At 35.8% G+C, this 22,867-nt stretch overlaps 1 protein-coding gene across 1 annotated transcript; it reads left to right on the top strand.

The window, feature by feature from the left end:
- Positions 1 to 1,576: 1,576 nt before the first annotated feature.
- Positions 1,577 to 3,647, top strand: LOC109164078 (glucose and ribitol dehydrogenase-like). Its single transcript, XM_019312833.1, has 4 exons — positions 1,577 to 1,968; positions 2,054 to 2,430; positions 2,561 to 2,919; positions 3,384 to 3,647. Exons 1-4 carry the CDS (start codon positions 1,843 to 1,845, stop codon positions 3,404 to 3,406), a joined length of 885 nt encoding a protein of 294 aa, XP_019168378.1. The 5' UTR covers positions 1,577 to 1,842; the 3' UTR covers positions 3,407 to 3,647.
- The last annotated feature ends 19,220 nt before the right edge of the window (positions 3,648 to 22,867 follow it).

Genomic DNA, 22,867 nt, shown 5'->3' with positions numbered 1-22,867 from the left:
TGTAACTCTAAAATTGTAATTCAATTACTATTGTAGTTTACTAAGTTCTTAAAAATTTGTAATATTAAATACTATGTACTAAATTTTTAATATAGTTTAAAATTTATAGTAATCACACACCTTAAATATTATTTTAATTGTAAATATATTTATGTTCATAATTTTATCATAAGAATTCACACATAATAATTATTAAATAATAAAAATTTTATATATGAATAAACTTCATATATGGTATATTTTTATAACATATTTTTCGTGCATCGCACGGGACAAATACTAGTAAATTAATAACCAACGAGAGAATTAATAATAAATGATCAAATAAAATAAAGAAGATAATGATCCCTTTTTTCCTAAGTTCTTTGTGGTCAGCCTAAAAATGTGAAGCCACCGTTTTGGATCTCTATGCCAATATTCATGTGACGTTGGTTTCAATATGCGTGTCGTTTGCAAGCGGCTACGAACAACACGTGGACTCACCCCCTCCTCCTCCGCTGCCACGTTTTCCTTCCGCAACTCTAAACTACACCTATCTAGCCTAGCTTCTTCATCAATCATCACCAAATTGCTCTTTATCCACGCATCTCCTAACTTCTATCCAACAATGATTTCATTTTTTTTCTTTTTAGACTGTGAACTTACCGGGCGTTTGGTTCACTGTAATTTAGCTGTAGTTGTCTAGTTGAATTGTAATTCAATAGATACCTCAATTATATTGTTTGGTTAGAGAGAATTGCAATTCAATGAATTTGATAAAGGAAAAACAAATGAAATGACATTACTAACATTGGTTAGTTGTTATTACTATTATTATTATTACACAAAGATATTTTAGTCTTTATACCACTTATTTCCTTCTCAATTTCAATAATTCTATTTCTCCCTAACAAACAACGTAATTTGAATTTTTACTTTATTCTCACCTTATTCTTTTCCCTCCTTATTCCTTCCTTCCAACCAAACACCCCTTAATGAAAAAAGTAAAATAAAATAAAATCAAAGAAGACCTAGACCTAACCATTTATCGTGTGTTTAGTTACATTGAGAAAATTACGGAGAAAAAAAAATACAATTCTATAAGAGAAAATTTGGTAGGGAAAATTTAAAATTTATTGTTTGATTAGAATAATTTTTAAAAATATTGTTTATATGGAATTTAAATATAATAAGTAACAGAAGTGTTATCATATTACCATCTATTTATTCTACTATATCTGTAATTATCCATTTAAAATAGTAATAAAGATATTATCACACTATTTTACTATTTAGTAGTTAGTATATCTACTTCTTTATTAACTACTAAATTTTAAAGATTATAGTATAATTAAATCGTCAAGACCTTATGATTTAATGGTATCTGGGTTGACAAGTTTGAACCTTAGTAGTAGCATTTAAAAAAAAAATGGTATAATTAAATCTTGTCACCTTCCCACCCGTATATCTATTTATTTTGCTAAAACAAAATTTTTTTTTTAAATTCATCTATACGAGAGTATTCTTCCACGTACTGCCTCTTATGCCACTATATATAGATCGCTCCATATCTATCGCTCTCATTCCACGTTCCACATACACTTCCACGGGCATTCTTATATATGTGTATATAAACACACACGTTACCATCGTACATACATATACATATTCCACGTCTCCCACGTTGTATGTATATATGTCACAGTCTCCAGCTCCCTTAGCTTGTGTTGAGTATTTCCTTTTTCAGCCTCTTTAAACACCATTTCCGCGGCCGTCGTCCTTCTTCTACCTAGCTCCGGCCACCACTCGATCAGTTTCTTGAACCCAATTAAGAAAGGAAGTTTAGTTTGTGTGTTTATAAAAATGGCGTCTAATAATGGTCAACAATTCCCACCCCAACAGCAGGATTCTCAGCCTGGAAAAGAGCATATCATGGATCCCCGTCCTCAATATTCTTCCCATGAATATAAGCCATCCAACAAGCTTCAAGTACCTCTTACTTTCGCATAAATCTTTCAATAATTTGAGCTTAAATATTGATAATCTAGCTGTTCAATAATGTTGGTTGTTGTAGGGGAAGATAGCGTTGGTGACGGGAGGCGACTCGGGGATCGGGCGGGCGGTGTGCCAGTGCTTCGCGTTGGAGGGCGCGACTGTGGCCTTCACTTACGTGAAACCGCAGGAGGATAAAGACGCAGAAGAGACGGTGGGAATTATAAAGAAAGCCAAAAGTGGGGACGCCAAAGACCCGATAGCGATAGCTGCGGACTTGGGGTTCGACGAGAATTGCAAGAAGGTGGTGGATGAAGTGGTGAGAGCCTATGGGCGGATTGATATTCTGGTGAACAATGCCGCGGAGCAATACGAGGCAAGCTCCGTGGAGGAGATCGATGAAGACAGGCTTTTGAGGGTGCTCAGGACCAATATCTGCTCTTACTTTTTCCTCACCAGGTATTTACTATATATAGGCTATGTTTGACAGAGCTTATTTAAGAACTTATAGTTTATTTTAAGCTACTAATAAGCTATAAACTCTATATATATGTTCTTAAAATAAACTCGTAGCTTCCTAATTTTTCAGACATGCGTTGAAGTATATGAAGGAAGGGAGCTCAATAATCAACACCACATCAATCAATGCCTACAAAGGACACGCAAAGCTGCTGGACTACACGGCCACAAAAGGTGCGATAGTGGCCTTCACCAGAGGGCTGGCATTGCAGCTGGTGAATAAAGGCATACGCGTCAACGGCGTTGCTCCGGGGCCGATATGGACGCCGTTGATCCCTGCTTCCTTCACCAAAGAAGAGTGTGCTAGTTTCGGTAAAGATGTGCCGATGCAGCGAGCCGCCCACCCCATTGAAGTCGCTCCCTCCTACGTTTTCCTCGCGGCTTCCCCCGACTCCTCTTATATCTCCGGCCAAGTCCTCCACCCTAATGGTAATATAATATTGCAATGCAACCTAGTTTTAACTGTTCTTGCTGGGACTCGAATATGTGACTTGATTTTAATAATACTATTTAAGATCAAACATTAATGTTGTAGCTTGTAGTGAAAGCATAATTTTATTTTTTAAAATATTTTTTATAGTTTGTGCTGAACTTGACTCTTTATTAGTCTCTGTCCAACAATCTTTCAAACTGAATTTAACAGTTACCGGCTTTCACCAAACAAATGATATGATTGATTGATTGGAATATAATGGTGAAAGCCTTTACCGGCTTCTACCCAACAAATGCAATTCTTCTCTCCATCTCTAACATATCATATGGATCTAGTGATTGAGTGGAATATAACGGTGAATGTTTTCACCATTATTAGTATTAGATGATCATTCTTTTATTTATTTGAATTTGAATGCATGCTATTGAAATTAAAGTGAGTCCATCATTTTTGTTTGCAGGTGGGGCGATAGTCAATGGCTAATTGAATGGTGGGAAGTTTGGAATGCAGTCTGTTTTCCAACGTTACATGTCCACTTTTTTGTTGTTGATAGTATATCTACAATATTATTTCAGTTGGCTAGCTGTTTTGTGTAATTCTCCGGCCGTATACCGGAACATAAGTGGTATCTCGTGTGAGGTTTCCTGTGTAATATATGTAAGCATGTTGGTGCACTACTTCCTACCGTTTCTCTCCGTAAACATAAAAAAATAAACTTTGTATATATATTGTACAAAATCTTTACAAAATCGGGTTACAGTATATGCATATAATTTAATATGCAGGTACAAAATTTCTATTAGTTTTTTGATTCTTCACTAATTTTATCTATTAAAGTATCCCTGGAATTCAAGTAGCGTAGTGTTCGAAATTCAAACAACGGGTTTAAGTGGTGTGATCTTCAACAACAAACGTCAAGTTTCTAGATAGTTAACTCTGCAGAGCTTCAAAGTACCTTCAGCTCTTCAACTCTTTAAATATTTCAATGCCTTCAAATCTTTAAATATTTCAATGCCTTCAAATGCTTCAAGCCTTCACGTACCTTCAAGCTCTTCAAAATTCAAATGCTCTCGATTTTCTTTATTCTTTATTGTTTAGTTTAGTGATTGGTAGAGTTTAGAGTAACTCCAAGTTTAGAAATGTCATCGTGTTTAGGAATGTCAAATGAATACACTATTTAAAGTGAAAAGTCTAACCACAATCCCTCAACAAATTTTCTATTTATTTATTAAATTAAATTAATTATCTGATAAAATGAATCTTGCACAAAATCAAGTCTAAGATCATTGTTCTATAATCTAATTTAAATTCAAATTAAATTATAATTATATAATTGAAATATAATATATTTAAATTATAATTATAATTTAAATATGAAATGAACATGGATCAATTAATTAATTAATTTAATAGTCCAAATTAAATTTAATTAGACTAATTAAATCAAGTCGTAATTAATTAAATTGGTCCAATAATCAATCTCAAAATTGACTCAATAACAATTTTACCAGTTCGTTTTTCGAGTTCAAATTTTATGTATCTACAAGTTGTCCCCTCAAGACTTGTCAGGATAAATTGCTTGATGCATTTGGAGCAAGGAAGTCGTCTTGAAACTTAACAAAGGGTCCTATAAATTCATCGCGATGCATCTAAACTCCATGGGACCAAATGTATGCCCGGATTAAAAGATTAAATTACAATTAAGGGACTAAAGATTAAATTCATCGTGGTTCATCTAAATTAATTAAAAGATTAAATTGCCACAAAATGAGTTCAATTATGTGCTGGGATATTCCATGGACAAATTATTGTGTGGACCATGAATATTAGGTACATTTTTAATATATTAAAAGTACACTAGTTTTGTACTAAAGGTACATTATTTTTGTACTGAAGGTACATTATATAAAATGATGTATCCTTAGTATATTAAAAATGTACTTTCAAAAAATGTACCTTATGTACATAAATAATGTACCCTTAGTATATTAAAAATGTACTTTTTATTTATGATCCATACAATTGTGTGGACCATGATCTATGTAATAATGATTGATTTTAATCACAAAAGATTAAAATGCATTTTAATTTTATGAACCTAATCCATAAGCCCAAATCCATGTGATCTTCTAGGCCGTGAGTATAGTCAGAGTCCTAAAACTTACATTGATAAACTTAACTCCAGTAGGAAGCTTGTTTTCAGTAGCATACCTTACCCTACTACCGCAGAAGTAGATTCCCAACCATACTAGGATGCATAGTTTCAGCTCAATTCCAACTAAAACACTATCCTATTGTGTGCTATAAATAGGAGCTTCAACACCCCAAACCCACACCAATCAATGAAACAGAGGATCATTCGCAGTCTGTTTTTTCTATCAACTTCGGAAGTAGAGCTTTGGGAGTTTTTTTTTTCTATCAGGTAAATTCTTTGCCCTTAATTTTTATCTTCTATCTTCTTCCAGATACATTCTATTGCAAGAATAGGAAAAGAACGTAAGAAACAACAAGGCATCGAGAAGCAATCCAGGGTAGCAAAACCAAAAGACGATTACCTGTCTCGTCGAAGTCGCCGGAGATCACCTGAGCTGTTGTGCTACTGCCTTCGCTGGAGTTCGTCGCAGAAGTCGCCGTTGGATCGCCGTCGCAGAGGTTCTGCTCCTGGAGACAGATTGAAGTTTGCCATTGGAGTCTTGTTTCTTAATCGTCGATGCCACCGAGTCCTTCGTCGTACAACTAGTGTTGCTGTGTAAATTGTGGATAAATGACAAGAATGTGTAGTCAAACTAGGAAATTTCCCAAAGTGTGTTGCCTTTTTTTTTTTTTGACGAAAATATGCAAAACTCACATACCACTTGCGTTTTTTGTTGTGGCCCGCCGTATTTTTTTTTTCGTTATTTACGTAAAACGCAAGACATGGTTGCGTTTACGTATTTGTATACGTAAAACGCATTTAGCAATTGTGTTTTCTGGATGATACGGTATAGGCAGAAAACGCAACTTAGTCTTGCGTTTTGCGTATAATACGCAAAACGCAAGAGCGAGTTGCGTTTTCTTGTTTTTTTTGTACCGGCAAATTTCCGGCGAAGTACGGCGAAGCACAAAACGCAATTACCACATGCGTTTTTATAATTTGGATAAAACGCAAACTGTAATTGCGCTCGTAATTTTTATAAATTTTCCGGCCAGTTTCCTGGGAGGAGAAAGTAACGTAAAACGCAACTGTCAGTTGCGTTGTGTATTGTTGAAGTAATTAGTATTAAAAATGGAGCATATGTTAACAATAGATGGGTTAGTGTAGTTGGTAGAACCTTTGGTTCATTATATGGTTTGTTAGGGTTCAAATCCTCTTAACTGCGTGTACATTTGTTATTTGACGTTATTCGAGTTTGACTATAAGTATTAATAAATGCGGTGATAACAATGAAAGATGTATAGCTTAGTTGGGTGAGCATGTGTTTGAATATGTTGTTGTCCAGGCCCATCTATATGTCAGGATTGTCAGCGTTTGATTTTTGGATTTATGTTGGTGTAGTATAAATATATAACAATGCGCAAATAGTAATAGAAGAAGTATTAGGTGAGTTGGGTTAACATTGGTTTGAAATAGTGTTTGTTGAAAGATCGATTCCTCGCACATGCGGAGAAACATGGTAATATGTTGAAATTGTAAATTTTTTAATGTGGTTGATGAAATGTAATGATTTTGATGTTGACAAAAGTGAAACGATTTAGTCTAGTATTTCATCTGAAATTTCGGTGAAGGCATGTTGTGTATTGTGAAATCTAATTTCCAAAAGTAATTTGACTATATCCGGCTATGTGACAATTTATATTTTTTCAACATTTTTTTACCCAAATAGTTTAACAGTTGATTATTAGTGGAATGTAGTTTTATTGGAATTGTATTGTTGACATAATTTCGTAGCCCTAAACACGAGGGTAAGGATATTGAATGTGTGTAACGAAAATTGTTTTTTGAACGGAAATCTGTCAAAAGCATTGTGTTTGAACTGGAAAAAAATATAATTGATATTGATCATAAATTCATACATTTACATTTGCATCTAGTGAATTCTAATTTCTCTACTGCAAACAAATATTGTCGTCCAAACGGTGGGGGGGGGGGGGGGGGGGGGGGCTGCCTCTTTGGAGTTTTGGGGGGGAGGTCCCCAATTGGTCCAATTGGCCAGTTGCAAGTCTAAGTTGCTCTGGTGTACTTCCTCTTTAGGTAGTACACGATCAACCTTCCTTGCTGACTGGGCAAGCCGGAGTGTAGATGGCTCGTCTAGGAAATATGGAGTGTGTGGATGACATTAATCATCCTTGGAGTAGAGCTCTACGGCGGCAATTATGGGCAGGCCCCTTAAACGGAAACCGAAATCGCGAAATTTAGTTGAAATTCTTTTGGCAATGGAGAAACCCTGGAATAAAATGTTGGTATGTAGTATTGGGCATGAGATAGTTGGTATGAAGAAAACAAACTTCCCATCTCGTATGCAATAGATAAAAGAAGTAAAGTTTAGTTGGAATAAAATATGGGGTTTTCATTGTGAATCCGCGAAATGTAGGAGGTGAATATATATAGGGAAGATATTTCGGGACCAAATAGTGTGAAAACGCAAGTGCGACATGCGTTTAGTCCTTTTGCCTTAATATGCAAGTCCAAGTTGCGTTTTTCGTATGTTGTACGATGATATGATAGTATGGGCCACCATGTGCTGATATGATAGTATAGGCCCATGTGATGATAGTACCATGTGATGGTTGAAAACGCAAGAACGTGTTGCGTTTTATAGCCATCATGTAAGCTATGGGCTGACGGATGAGAAGATGGATGAGAAGATGGGCTGACGGATTAGAAGATGGATGAGAAGATGGGCTGACAGATGATAAGATGAGAAGATGGGCTGACAGCTTGAAAACGCAATGCGTTGTTGCGTTTTATACTGCTGACAGGCCCAGGGTTGAAAACGCAACAACTTGTTGCGTTTTATACCTGACAGGCCATCCTATCAGGCCTTAGCCCTGGCCGATCAGAGTATAGGCCCAGGGTTAAAAACGCAACTACGTGTTGCGTTTTATACCCCCAGGCCATATGCACCATTTGCTTTTTTTTGTTTCTTTTTTTTGTTTAGTGAAGTGTTCGAAAAAAATGGGCGTCCGATTAATTATTTTTTACACTACAATATAAATACTGTAAATGAATAATGTTATATAAGGGAGTTAGTCATATGGTGGGTTAATGTTAGATGAGAATAAAGGTTGTGAGTAAAAGAAGTATAGAACAGGTATCATAACGTTGTTGATGTAACCGGATTGTTTTATTACTAAAAATCATTACATTGACATCGATAATTGATGGATTTCACCAAATTCATTATCAATAATATGGTAGTTGATTGACCATGGATAAATCTTCTCTACGTTACAGGCGATAGCAATTGGTAGCATGAGTATGACATGTTGGTTGACATTGAAGAACACAACACGGTCACAGCCATCTAACTGAAAATGATCATATATTTGCTCCCATTGTTCGTCAGTTCGAAATTCTACTTTTCAATTTTTCGACCTCAATTTTTTATTACTGTTATACGACAGTGAAGTTGAGTTGGACTTTAAGTGAGTTTCAACTAAATTTCGCGAATGGTGATTGGTATGGTGCTGGAACGTAACCCCGTAACCGAAGGAACAGTGAGGAAAAGAAAGCGACCAATGCCTCCCCTCTGAAACAAATTCATCCGCCGCCACATGAAGTTGGAGACAGATTCTCAAATCTTCGAATCCTACTCCACTCCTCTCCTCACAGCTGGTCTTTTCTTGGGTGCATGTACGCCCTCGGGTTGCACCTCGGGTTCCGTTTCAACTTGTTCTCTGGAAAAATACACCAAAATATTTTGGTGTATATCAAATTCATTCTTGTATCAAATTCTGTTCTGTAAATTTTATTACAATGTTGTTTTTATAATGTTATAATCGCTGTAATTCAAAATGTACACCTCCATTAACAATTGCCATCAACTGGTTGTAATTTTTTTTGTGAAGTACAACTGACTACAATGAAATAAATTGTTCTGTGCCTATAAATACCCACAAAATCATTCATGCATTTTTCACTCTACTAATTCGCAACGGTAGCATTTAACAACCTTCTTCCAAGGACATTCGATGGTATGCATTTTTCCTTTGCTTTACCTCTTCTTTGCATTACACCTATGTGGATAAATTTATGTTTATTACTAGGGAAAGACATATGTGGTGTTTGTCGGTCAGCAACCAGGGATCTATGACAACTGGGAGGATGCCAAAGCGCAAGTACATCGCTATAGCGATAATTTGTATAAATCATTTACCTCCAAAGAAGACGCCGTTCGTGCGTTCAACAATTATACGGCTAAACATCTACACGATTTCCACCCGAACACTACAACTGCCGGTTCAACTTCAAATTCAACGCCAACAAATACAAACAAATTATCCAATGCCGAAATTTTACGTCGTATGGAAGATGAACTAGAACGTGCGAATAACGATCATGTCATCAGAATCCATTCAATCGTTGAAGATTTTAAACAACTACTTTCAAAATAAATTTACATGTATATATATTGTTCCAATAAACATTTGTATGCGTTTCCGTAAACATTTGATGTCGCCAAATTTTTTATTTTTGGTTTTGACAACAGATTATAACATCATCGGGGGTGTTGCAACGCGCCGACGGTGTAAACGCTCCGATCAGCAAAATTAAAAAACAAATAATAACAAACATCCAAAACAAAAATAATGGACAAAATTAAAATTTGCATTTTTATTGTGCAGATAACGCATTTACGACTTGCATTTTCCCCCATGACATGATGACAACCCATCACTAACATGACAACCCATGCCCGCAGACAACCCATACCCATTTGCAGGCAGTAAAACGCAATTGGGACTTGCGTTTCACATAAAAACGCAAGGCCCACTTGCGTTTTTAGCTGCTTTATTGGGCCATCACTGACATGACAACCCATCACTTCTTACAACCCATCACTGCTGACAACCCATTCGCACGCCATCAGTATAACGCAGCTGGGACTTGCGTTTCACATAAAAACGCAAGGCCCAATTGCGTTTTACGCAACAGTACTTTATAGGGCCTACACATTTAATTGAATACTTCCTTTTTTGGCCTATATATACCACATTGCGTTCGATGATTATGAGTAAAATCAACGTCTTTTTTTTTTTTTTAATTCGCACCATTGTTACTTTACTTATTTATTATGTGTAATTCCTTTTGTTTTTACCAACTACCTCATGCTCAACATTTCTACTTTAACGCTATACTGCGACGTGAAAAAAGGGCCAATGAATTTCAACTAAACTTCGCGACTACGACGTTCATCACCGTAATGTCATCCTCCACATGCCCTAGCAGACATAGTTGAGTCATTGTTGGGAGCAGTATACATCGACGGGAGATGATCAGTAAACAGTTTTCACCTCGACATTCTGTACTATATATTTTAACGTTGTCTTGTAATGTTAGTGTATCTTTTTTTATCGTATTATAAGGTTTTTTTGGTATTTGTAACAACCACAATACTCACCAATATTAATATCATACTACTACAAATTTCGCACCTGGGAAAACGAATCTAGCCTTACTAAACGCAAATCATACATGCGTTTTCAATGCCTATAAATATGTCATGTCCTCTTTACTCCCTCTCCAACCTCTATCATGTTTAAACTACCAATGTATGCTTCTTACTTTTGCTTGCCAAATTTCGCAAATTCCAAACACAACCACCCACGCATTCATCTGTTTTTTATATTTCAACCAACTAATGGGAAAAAAAATTTCACCGCCGGTAAGTTGCATATTGTATACCAATATATCGTGATTATATATACATATTCCGTGTTAATTATTATGATTATAATTTCTTTCACTTTCACTTTTTGCAGGTACAAAATAATGACAATCGATCCGCAATTAATTCTCGCGAAAATATTTTGATCCCCAATTAAGTCTCGCGACATATAATATTATGTATTCATAATAAATATGTCGTGAACTATAAAATATATATGAAAAAACAAGCGTGATGGATGTTATGACAGACTACACAAACTGTCACTTTTATGTTTGTTTTTTTTTCATAATAAACTTGAATAACACAGTAACTTAAGCCAATGCTGTTGCAATTACTGCTTCGTTATTATACCTTGGCCAGGAAATGATCCTTGCCCGACTTGCATTTCAGACAGTCAATATTATACACATATGCCCTGTTCATTTGTAAAGTACACAAAAATTTCAATTGTACATGAATTTTATATTGAAATAAAATAGAACGTGCGTTATTTTATATCTATGAAAACCAAATGATATATATGTTTGTTTTCAATTACTCATTAAAAATGGCGTTCTACCAAAACCATTCTAACCAGTGACAAATTAACCCTCAAAAAACTTATAAAACAAACACACTCACCCGCTGCTAACAATATGTTTCGAACCGAGGCCAAGCGGTCTAACCATCATTCATTCAAATAAACATTAAAAAAACTACGCAACCCAACCTTATGTTCACATTTCTTGAAAATATTAATAATAAACCCACTAAATACTTATAAAATATAAATATACCACTGCTGCTTAATATGGGTTTCAAACCAAAGATTACCAACCCTCACACACATTCTAATACATTCTAAACCACCTATACAACCCAACCTTATATGAACATTTTTCTAAAATATTTAAAATAAATCCACACAAAACTTAAGACAAAAAACTTATAATGGACTGGTAAATATATGATTCGAACCGCGACCACGCGTAACTAAAAAACTCTCAAATAAATGTTTAACCACCTACACAACCTAACCTTCTGTTTACATTTCTCTAAAATATAAATAATAAAGCCACTCAAAACTTAAAACAAAAATTAAAAACCACTTCTTAAGATAGGTTTCAAAACAAAGCCAACTACCCTAACACACATACACGCTCAACCAACTATATACACCCACATTATATTAAATTTTTTTTTTTTTTTAGAATACTAACTCTGGTCTCAAAAACCCAATGACCAAACAAACTATGTTCAAAGATTCGAACTCGGACCAACCTACACAAAAACTACGCCCTACACCAACTAAGCAAACAATTACTATGTTTCATGAGCCCTATTCTATATTATTAATACTTGACAACCTAGGGTACAAAAACCGCACTTGCACAATGCGTTTTATACCGGCACACCGGCGCCGGAATAAGTGTAATACGCAAGTGCTTCTAGCGTTTTTTTTTTTTATATTTGGAAAAACGCAATTGACTCTTGCGTTTTTCATATTTCCGGCGGACCATCGCCGGTAAACATTCCGGTAAACAGTCCGCAATTCGGACTTGCGTTTTACGTATTATTTTGGATTATACGTAAAACGCATCTACCAAATGCGTTTAACGTATTCCATACGTAACATTAAAACGCATTTCGTAGATGTGTTTACGGTATTCAGTACAAAAAACGCAACCATGTCTTGCGTTTTACGAAACTAACGAAAAAAAAAAAATACGGTGGGACACAACCAAAAACGCAAGTGGTAAGTGAGTTTTGCATATTTTCGTCCAAAAAAAAGTCAGCACACATTTTTGTCATTTCTCTCCCCCCTCTACATATTCTCGTCATTTATCCGTAAATTGCTAATGGACACTGCAAATTGGTGGGATTGTGGATGAAGACCCATTTAATGAGAATGGGATTTGATAAAGGGTGAATCGACTTGGATGGTAACAACACATAGCCTGCAACACAGCCACCTTTTGCATTTCCCCTTTTCCAATTTCAATTTTTTTTTTTTTTTGGTCTTTGCTTCGTTTTTCCCTTTTCCCTTCGTTTTCTATTTTTTTTTTTCATGTTTTGTTGTTTTTTTCTCTTTCGTTTTTCCCTTGTTTTGTCTTTCTCGTTTTTTTTGTTTCATTTTTCACTTTTTTTTTTTTTTTTTTGCTTTCTGTTTCGTTGTTTTTGTTTTTGTTTGTTTTTTTTTTTTTAAATTTTGTTTTGTTGTAACAAATAATAATAGTAATAATAAATTATAGTAATAATAATACTAATAATAATAGTGATATTAATTATTATCGTTTTTTTTTTTTTTTGCAGCTTATCAACTTTGATACAATTTAAAATGGTGCATTTTCAATATTAACGAATCAACGGGCAGAAGACGAGGGTGATAACAAGCAACATGAGCGACCATAAAGTCACGTTGGCAGTTAACCCACCCATAGTACCACGTGACCAGTCAAAGCTCGTGGTGTCGTATCATGAACGCAACTGGACTCCCGAGTACGATCGCCCGGCATCCAAGGTGTGATCTTGCTGCTAGGAATGCGGCACAAACCATCCAAAGACGCACTTCCCACACTAGGAAATCGCATACTCAACGCTAAAGTCTCGTGGGGCCAAGACATAAATTTCGATGGTGAGTTCGCTTTTCTGAAAGGATATTGGGAGTGGGCTGAAGACACACTTAGCTTCTCCAGCAAGACCTTAAAGGATGGGATGATATATCATGTTGTGTACGCGTCATTGTTCACATATGATCGTAATACTAGCATCGTCAAAGCCTTTTGCGAAGCATGGTGCCTGCGAACTAACACCATGATTACCTCGTCTATTGCCTCGGGATTTGCACATACTTGGGTGGAGGACAATAGTAGTCCCCCCAAGTACGAGGACAATAGTAGTCCCCCAAGTACAATGGTAGTCTCCCAAGTATGTACAAATCCCGAGGCGATATGCTCAACTCACAAGATGAGGTAATCAGGGTGTTAGTTTGCGGGCACCATGCTTCGCAAAAGGCTTTGACGATGCTAGTATTACGTTCATATGTGAACAATGACACGTACACAGCATCATATATCATCACATCCTTAAGGTCTTGCTGGAGAAGCTAAGTGTGTCTTCAGCCCACTCCCAATATCCTTTTAGAAAAGCGAACTCACCATCGAAATCTATGTCTTGGCCCCACGAGACTTTAGCGTTGAGTATGCGATTCCCTAGCGTGGGAAGTGCGTCTTTCCCTAGCGTGGGAAGTGCGTCTTTGGATGGTTTGTGCCGCATTCCTAGCAGCAAGGTCCACACCTTGGATGGCGAATGATCGTACTCGGGAGTCCAGTTGCGTTCATGATACGACACCACGAGCTTTGGCTGGTCACGTGGTACTATGGGTGGGTTAACCGCCAACGTGACTTTATGGTCGCTCATGTTGCTTGTTATCACCCTCGTCTTCTGCCCGTTGATTCGTTAATATTGAAAATGCACCATTTTAAATTGTATCAAAGTTGATGAAGCTGCAAAAAAAAAAAAAAAAAAAAAACGATAATAATTAATATCACTATTATTATTAGTACTAGTATTTTTTATTTTTTTTTTGCTTTGCACGAATGGGATAATGTCCAACAATTATTTTTAAATAAGTATTTCAAAGTATATCAATGCAATATTATATAGGAGATGTTCATACGTAGGTAAATAAATGTTAAATCTGTTTATTTAAATCAGTAATTTAAAGTATATAAATGCAAGATAATATATGAGAGATTGATTATAATTGTCACTAAAATAAATGTTTGCAACTTTGTAATAACGTTAGTATAAATACTTAGTCTTAAAGCGATAGTCTAAATAAATACTATTTTTGGTTTAAATTTCTCTAATTCTTCTTAATTCTCTTTTGGGTATCATTGTCATTATATTGTTTTCATCGTCAGTACATGTCCTCTCTCTTTTTTTTTTTTATTGGTAGTGTGTCATGTGCAATTAGATTACCGGTGGCAGTATAGAGGGATTCATCATGCAATGAGATTATAGATTACCGATGGCAGCATAGAGGGATTCATCATGCAATGAGATTATGGTGTATGAAGTTTTAGATTTGTCTTGTTGTGTATATGACTGAGATTTTAGTTATAATATGAACACTTTATCTTACAAACACCTATTGATATTTAATAGTAGTAGTTTTTCCCCTACATGTTTCATGTGTTGTGAGATGTGTGTCGTAGGTTATCATGTGAAAGTATTGAACAAAATATTAATATTTATTATATTTGTATAAAATACTTGGTAAATAAATATATATAACATATTTTGTATTATAACTTTGATATTTAATTATAAGATAATGTAAAAAAAAAATAATGAATAATGTAGTGAATATAATAAACTTGAAGATAAGGAATCTTTGAATTGTAGAAAATAAAAATAATATAACCAATGAAATTATATGTCTTTGATTTTTTTTTTTAAATACAGCATTATAGACATCTAATTCTAAATTTATTAAATGCATATGTATTATTTTTTGTTGTAACTACTAATTTATTTTATTAATTTAATAAGAGTAATAAAGTGTCATACATACTTTTAATCAACAATAATGAAATCAATAATTTTTTTTTATTTCTTCCTTGTTGAGACAATTTGTTTTGAGAGTTTGTCCGTGACAATTGCTGTCAATAGAGGATGATAATAAATAATTCAAAATATATGGTTACAATAGATGTTAATATAATAATATAGTAAAAATTAACTTACAAATTTCTTTAGAAGTTTTCATGTATTGATAAAATTTTGGTGTGTAAACTTGTTCAATTGGAGCTAGTAAGATGTTACAACAAAACAAAAAAGACATAAACGAAACAGAAAACAAAAAAAAAAAAAGTGAAAAGATGAAACAAAAAAACGATAAAGACAAAACAAGGGGAAAACGAAAAAGAAAAAAAAAACAACAAAACATCGAAAAAAAAAACAAAATCAGAAAACGAAGGGAAAAGGGAAAAACGAAGCAAAGAACAAAACAAAACAAAAATTGAAATTGGAAAAGGGAAAAAGCAAAAGGTGGTTGGGCACTTCGGATTTCAGTTTGATTTTTTTGATTTCGGTTTCGATTTTAAAAAATTAAACTATTCGATTTAAAAATAGAGTTCGGCTCGGTTTCAGTTTCGAATTGAAAAGTTTGGTTCGATTTTTATGGAAGTTCACTATTTGAACGTTTCTTTTTTTTACCTGACCGACTGTTCAGTTGGCTCACTTGGAGTGCCTTTTGAAGTGTGTTGTTGATGACAAGATGAAGAATCATTCATCTATAGTTAATATTTGAAAAATAAGAATTATTAAAACATCAAATGTTGGGACTTACGACTTAGAGTTGAGATCTGAGGACTTGAGGAGTTGAAATTATTAATTATTATAATATTTATATATAATACTAGCATTTTGTAAGCGTGATGCGCAAAAATTTATGTCCAATATTAAAAAATTGATAAATGTAAATAATTACAAATTATAGTTCAAATTATATTTCGTAATTCCTTAAAGTATTAAATTTTAATCATCGTATTTGAAAACTATAGAGATGAACAAAATTTATATTTTGTTTATTAATAATGTAAACAATTTTGATATAATTTATACTTTGTTTTTACAATAAACTAGTATTTTCACCCGTGCGATGCACGGAATGGAATTGTTGTAATATATTAAGAATATTTAAATCTATATATAATTATTTAAGAGTTGATTTCACCAGAGGTCGTTTATCTTTTCTAACAATTCCAAATTTAATTCTAGACTATAGTTATTAATTATTACAATTTATTCTATGTTACAACTCTTACGTTAATATTCTTACTATTATTATTAACACTTAATTACTTTTAGATATTATTATTACCACTTATATTATTATTATTATTATTATTATTATTATTATTATTATTATTATTATTATTATTATTATTATTATTAGTTTCTTTTCAAGTACTGTTAGTATATAATGGTCGTGAGGCACAATAATAATATAACCATAATTAAATATTCTTGTATTGTATTCCGGAGTTAATGCCATTTTTTATCCTAGACTTATTGAGGCATTGACACTTTTCATCCTCCATAATAAAAATTGCCACTTAGTAGACACTGTTATTGGCCGTTGGACAGTTTTGATCCTCCGTCAATGAAGTCGTTTGTTGACCGTGAATTAGAAGGGCTTTTCTGTCTTTTTATGTCTTATTCTTCTAATCTTGTTTAGACCAGCGCTGCTGTGACTCCTGTGGGGCGAGATGGCGAGACTTGGCGGCTAAGTAGTAACCGTCGATAGTGAGTAGCAGCGAGGTTCTTCTCCGGCGAGTTGTGGGTACGGCGGCGAGCATACGAGGCAGTAACTCCTTTCGGCGACGGACCAATAAGGCATATCTGGCGGTGCAGCAACAGATCCGGCGAGGTTGGGGCCTTCACAGGTGGTTTTTGGTTCCGGTGAAGCAGAGAGGGCAGCAGGTCGGCGAACCCTCCTATGGTAAATAACAGTTGTAGTTGTAGATGGCGTGATGTAGAATTTGCACCTGTAAGTCCTCCCTTCCATATTGACCACAAATATCCTTCCCATCTCTCTCTCTCTCTCTTTCTCTCTCTGACCACAACTACTTGGTGCACAACCTCAAAAACTCTGTTATTCTACCTGAAATTCATTGAAGTTTCAAGCTGAAAATGTGGAATATGCCGTTCCCCAAAAATCGCATTGTCTGAGGTGTTGGAATGGCCGGTGTTGACTTCCTGGCTGCTGTAGCTTCATTCCCCAACCCGGATGATAAAATTCGGAGCACCAGCTTTGAGGTTCAAGGAGGTGGTAACACTGGCAATGCTTTGATAAAACCCGGATGATAAAATTCGTCTTGGTCTTAATCCAAGGATCATATCTAAGGTTGCTGATGACTTGCATGACGAAAGAATACTTGATGAGCTTGAAAGGGATGGTGTTGATACATCTTTTATGGTGGTGTCCAAAGGAGGAAACTCACCATTCACATATGTCATTGTTGACAACCAAAAAAAAAAAAAAAACTTGCACGTGCATTTTCACTCCAGGATATCCACCCATGATATCTGAGGGTCTACATACCCAAATCAAAATTGTCTTTAACGCTTGGAGTAAATATTGTCTACTTAGATGGAAGGCTGCATGAGACTGCTTTGATTGTAGTGCAGGAGGCAAAGAGTAGGGGCATACCTATTATAGTTGATGCAGAATGGTTAAGGGAGGGGTTGGGTGATATTCCTGACTTTGCTAGTTATGCTGTATGCTCGACAAAATTTCCACAGGCATGGACTAACGCCCTTTCTATTCCAACTGCACTTGTTTCCATTATCTTGAGATTGATGTCAAATGTAAAATTCGTGATTGTTAGTTGGGTGAAGATGGTTTCTTAATGTTAGAAAGGACTAAAGCGGATAACCTCAGTTTGAAGAAATGGATGTAGCAGTGACCAATGGATGGAGAAATACAAGGATTAGAACATAAAAAGACAGAAAAACCCTTCTAATTCACGGTCAACAAACGGCGTCATTGACGGAGGATCAAAACTGTCCAACGATCAATAACAGTGGCTACTAAGTGACAATTTTTATTATGGAGGATGAAAAGTGTCAATGCCCCAATAAGTCTAGGACCAAAAATGGCATTAACTCTTGTATTCTGTGAGTCACAATAATAATATAACAATAATTAAATATTGTTCAATTCTATATTCTTCTAAGATTTCTATTACCATCATTAATTATTCCCAAATTTAACATAATTAAATAATTTGACCAATTATAAAGAAAGATTATCAAATAATGCACGAGACAATTGTTTAATTAAAAATTTTAAAAATTCATTAATAAAACATAAGGTTCTCAAAGTTTTTTCTTAGAAACTCTTTAATAAAGTATTTTTTTTTAGAAATTGATGGGCCAAACCGCCTGCGGCAGTTTGCGGTGGATAGATCTCGAAAAAATATACGATTTCAAAAAAACATTTATCCAAAACGGACAACGGAGTCAAAAGTTATACCGTGCCGAACTTTTGACACTTTACAAATTTTTTTTTAAAAAAATTAAAGACCGGTTCAGCCGGCGAGGCGGCAGCTGAGGAGGCCGATTCCGGCCTTCCTCGCCGCGGCCAGCGACACGATTTTTGCAACACTGATATATAAAATAGATATTGATTAGAATAGGAATAGTATTACACAATTTTATAATATTACAATAAAATTTTAACCAAGAATTATTGTAGAAATCAATATATTTTATTAGGAAGAGAGATGTTTTAAGAATTGGGCGGGAAGTTAAAATTTCAGGATTTTGTTTTTATATATAGTATAGATTGTATTACACTATTTTATAATATTAGAATTGAATTTTAACGCAGAATTACTGTACGAATGTGAAAGTAGAAATCAATATATTTTATTAGGAAGAGAGATGTTTTTGGAATTGGGCGGGAAGTTAAAATTTCAGGATTTTGTTTTTATATATAGTATAGATTGTATTACACTATTTTATAATATTAGAATTGAATTTTAACGCAGAATTACTGCACGAATGTGAAAGTAGAAATCAATATATTTTATTAGGAAGAGAGATGTTTTTGGAATTGGGCGGGAAGTTAAAATTTCAGGATTTTGTTTTTATATATAGTATAGATTGTATACTTGGACTATGTGGTCTAATGGTATCCGAGTTGGACTTTCATTTGGAAGATTATGAGTTCGAGCCTCAGTGGAGTTATTACTGGTTCTTTGTGTTTTAGTGGGTTGAGAAAGTATATGAACAGATATTACAATGTAATAGAGTTAGTATAGATTGTATTACCTTATTTTATAATATTAGAATAGAATTTTAACGCAAAATTATTGTACGAATGGGAAAGTAGAAATCAATATATTTTATTAGGAAGAGAGATGTTTTTGGAATTGGGCGGAAAGTTAAAATTTCAGGATTTTGTTTTTATATATAGTATAGATTGTATTACACTATTTTATAATATTAGAATTGAATTTTAACGCAAAATTATTGTACGAATGTGAAAGTAGAAATCAATATATTTTATTAGGAAGAGAGATCTTTTAGGAATTGGGCGGGAAGTTAAAATTTCAGGATTTTGTTTTTATATATACTATAGACTATAGACTATAGATTGTATTATACTATTTTATAATATTAGAATAGAATTTTAACTCAGAATTACTGTACGAATGTTAAAGTAGAAATCAATATATTTTATTAGGAAGAGAGATTTTTTAGGAATTGGGCGGGAAGTAAAAATTTAAGGATTTTATTTTTATATATAGTATAGATTGTATTACACTATTTTATAATATTAGAATAGAATTTTAACGTAGAATTACTGTACGAATGTGAAAGTAGAAATCAATATATTTTATTAGGAAGAGAGATTTTTTAGGAATTGGGCGGGAAGTTAAAATTTTAGGATTTGTTTTTATATATACTACAGATTGTATTACACTATTTTATACTATTAGAATCGAATTTTAACGCAGAATTATTGTACGAATGGGAAAGTAGAAATCAATATATTTTATAGGAAGAGAGAGTTTTAGGAATTGGGCGGGAAGTTAAAATTTCAGATTTTATTTTTATATATAGTATAGATTGTATTACACTATTTTATAATATTAGAATAGAATTTTAATGCAGAATTACTGTACGAATGTGAAAGTAGAAATCAATATATTTTATTAGGAAGTGAGATTTTTTAGGAATTGGGCGGGAAGTTAAAATTTTAGGATTTTGTTTTTATATATACTATAGATAAATAAAATATCTATAATATTAATCTAGTACCTGGTCACATATATTGGTGCGTGTGTGTGCCTATATATATACACACACACATATATGATTTACTATTCATAGAAATTTAATTACAATATAATCAATAATTAAAGTAATTATATAATAATTTTAATAAAGTGATTGACAGGATAATAGGGCTGGCACCCGACCCGGATCATAAGTGGGCATCTGACCCGGCGCCATATCTTACCCGGCACCACATGAAAACCCAACGGACAAAACTCCAACGGACAGAATTCCAACAGGTGTCACATTTATTGCCATTGAAGCCACTATTAATGAGAGAGAATTAAAGGCTTAGCTCCACATTTATGTTCCATGTTGTTACCGTTAGCACCCTTGTATAAGTAGATGCTCCCCTCAGCTTGGGAGGACACGTTCAATATACTGTACTGAAACACAAAGCAAATACTATTGTCACTTATTAGTCTCATAACAATATTCCCGGTAACATATTTACCGTCATTGGTGCTTTCATTGAGAGCCTGAGTCCCACACTCAAGCAGGCGACGACACACACAACTCATTCCTCTTTCAACAGCAAGTTTGAAAGAATGGTGTCCCGCAGCTCCTACTGTTCCCGCAACGTAAACAATGGCAATGCCTCAGGTGACCTCCGGGACCAACTCGCCAACAATCGCGGAGGGGACCTCCGAGAACAGCTCAACAACGGGAGGCCCGGGGACCTTCGAGACCAACTCAACAATGGAGGGGCGAACCAAGCCGCGAATCTCCAGGCGACCATTCAGCAAGTAGTGACGGCAGCGCTAAATCAGGTGGCGGTGGGACTGCAAGGCCAAGTGACCCCGCCGCGGCCAGAGGAAATAGGGGTAGAGACCCAAAGAAGTGGACTGGCTAGACGACAACCAGGCCTTTCCCAATCTGCACCAGAACGATTGGGACAGAGGGCGCCCTTGGGGCAAAGATTAGGATCACGAGCCGAGGGGTCCTCTACCAGAGGCCATCGCCAACACGAAAACAGAGAAGCCGAGAGATCACCCACAGAGGAGGTGGGCGAGTCTCGGGAGCCGACCCCATGCCGACGCATTGATGAGTCGGACCTACGTCGACACTTGGAGGAGCAACGCACTGATGAGCGGGTTCCACACCGACACTTGGATGGACGGAACGTCGAGGAACCAGCTCCGCGTCGACACTCAGATGGACGGCACGTCGATGAACTAGCTCCACGCTGACACATGGAGGAGCGGCAGCCGGCCCCGCGCCGGCACCCTGACGAGTCGGCCCTGGTCGAGAGGCTGCAGAGAAGAATTGAGGAGTTAGCAAGAATGGTGGAGGCACGGGAGCAGTCGCCGGAACCCGAGGTACGGATGGCAGCACCATTCTCCCCAAGCATCATGAACGTACCTTTGCCGAGGGACTTTAGGTTACCCGCCATTAAGGAGTACACGGGGGCCATTGAGCCACGTGTCCACATGATGAGGTACAAGGCTGCTATGGTAATGATCGGGGCAGGGGACGCCATTATGTGCCGAGCGTTCTTGTCCACCCTGGATGGAGCGGCCCAAGACTGGTTCAACACCATCCCGGATGGGTCGATCCAAAACTTTGAGGAGTTGTCCAAGAGCTTCCTGACATACTTCTCCGGTAGCATACAACGTAAGAAACCCTTCTCTCACCTCTGTGTAGTGAAGCAAGATAGAGGCGAGAGCCTCAAAGACTTCCTGATCAAATGGAAAAAGGAAGTCAATAATGTCTACGACTTCGACTCCAAGCCGGCGATCCTTATATTTATCCATGACTTAAGATTAGGGTATTTTCATAAGCAGCTGAACGCCCATCACCCCCGCTCTTACGAAGATCTGATGAGGACGGCTAGCCGCTATGCCGAAGCAGAGGACGTCGACAGGAAGAAGAAGGATGAAGAGGATCGTAGGAAAGGTGGGAAGCCTGGGAAAGCTGGTCCGCCCAGCCAGGCACCATTCCCGAACCACCCGACTGTAGGGAAAGACCGAGACCACGAACGACCTTGCTTGGTCCCCTTGCGTAATTTAACTCCTCTTACCCATCCCATTAGTGTCATTCTAAAGCAAGCTGAGGAGATGAGAATGGTAGAATTCCCCGAGGAGTGCATGAAGGTCTCCCCAAAGGCAAACCAAACAAAGTATTGCAGGTTTCATAGGCAAGCTGGCCACGATACGGATGAGTGTTACGTTTTGAAGAGACAAATAGAAGAACTCATCCAGCAGGGCTACTTCCGACATTTCGTCAAGAGATCCAA

The sequence above is a fragment of the Ipomoea nil genome, unplaced genomic scaffold (genome assembly GCF_001879475.1).
Source record: "Ipomoea nil cultivar Tokyo-kokei standard unplaced genomic scaffold, Asagao_1.1 scaffold3056, whole genome shotgun sequence".
Taxonomy (NCBI): Eukaryota; Viridiplantae; Streptophyta; class Magnoliopsida; order Solanales; family Convolvulaceae; genus Ipomoea; species Ipomoea nil.
The sequence above is the reverse complement of the archived record's forward strand: the minus strand, read 5'-3'. Positions and strand labels throughout refer to the sequence as shown.

Bases quoted from the DNA above. Each gene is read 5' to 3' on its own strand.
- LOC109164078 (XM_019312833.1), top strand. From the start codon at position 1,843: ATGGCGTCTAATAATGGTCAACAATTCCCACCCCAACAGCAGGATTCT. The intron at 1,969-2,053 runs GTACCTCTTACT...TGGTTGTTGTAG, and splicing joins AGCCATCCAACAAGCTTCAA to GGGAAGATAGCGTTGGTGAC. The intron at 2,920-3,383 runs GTAATATAATAT...TTTTGTTTGCAG, and splicing joins CCAAGTCCTCCACCCTAATG to GTGGGGCGATAGTCAATGGC.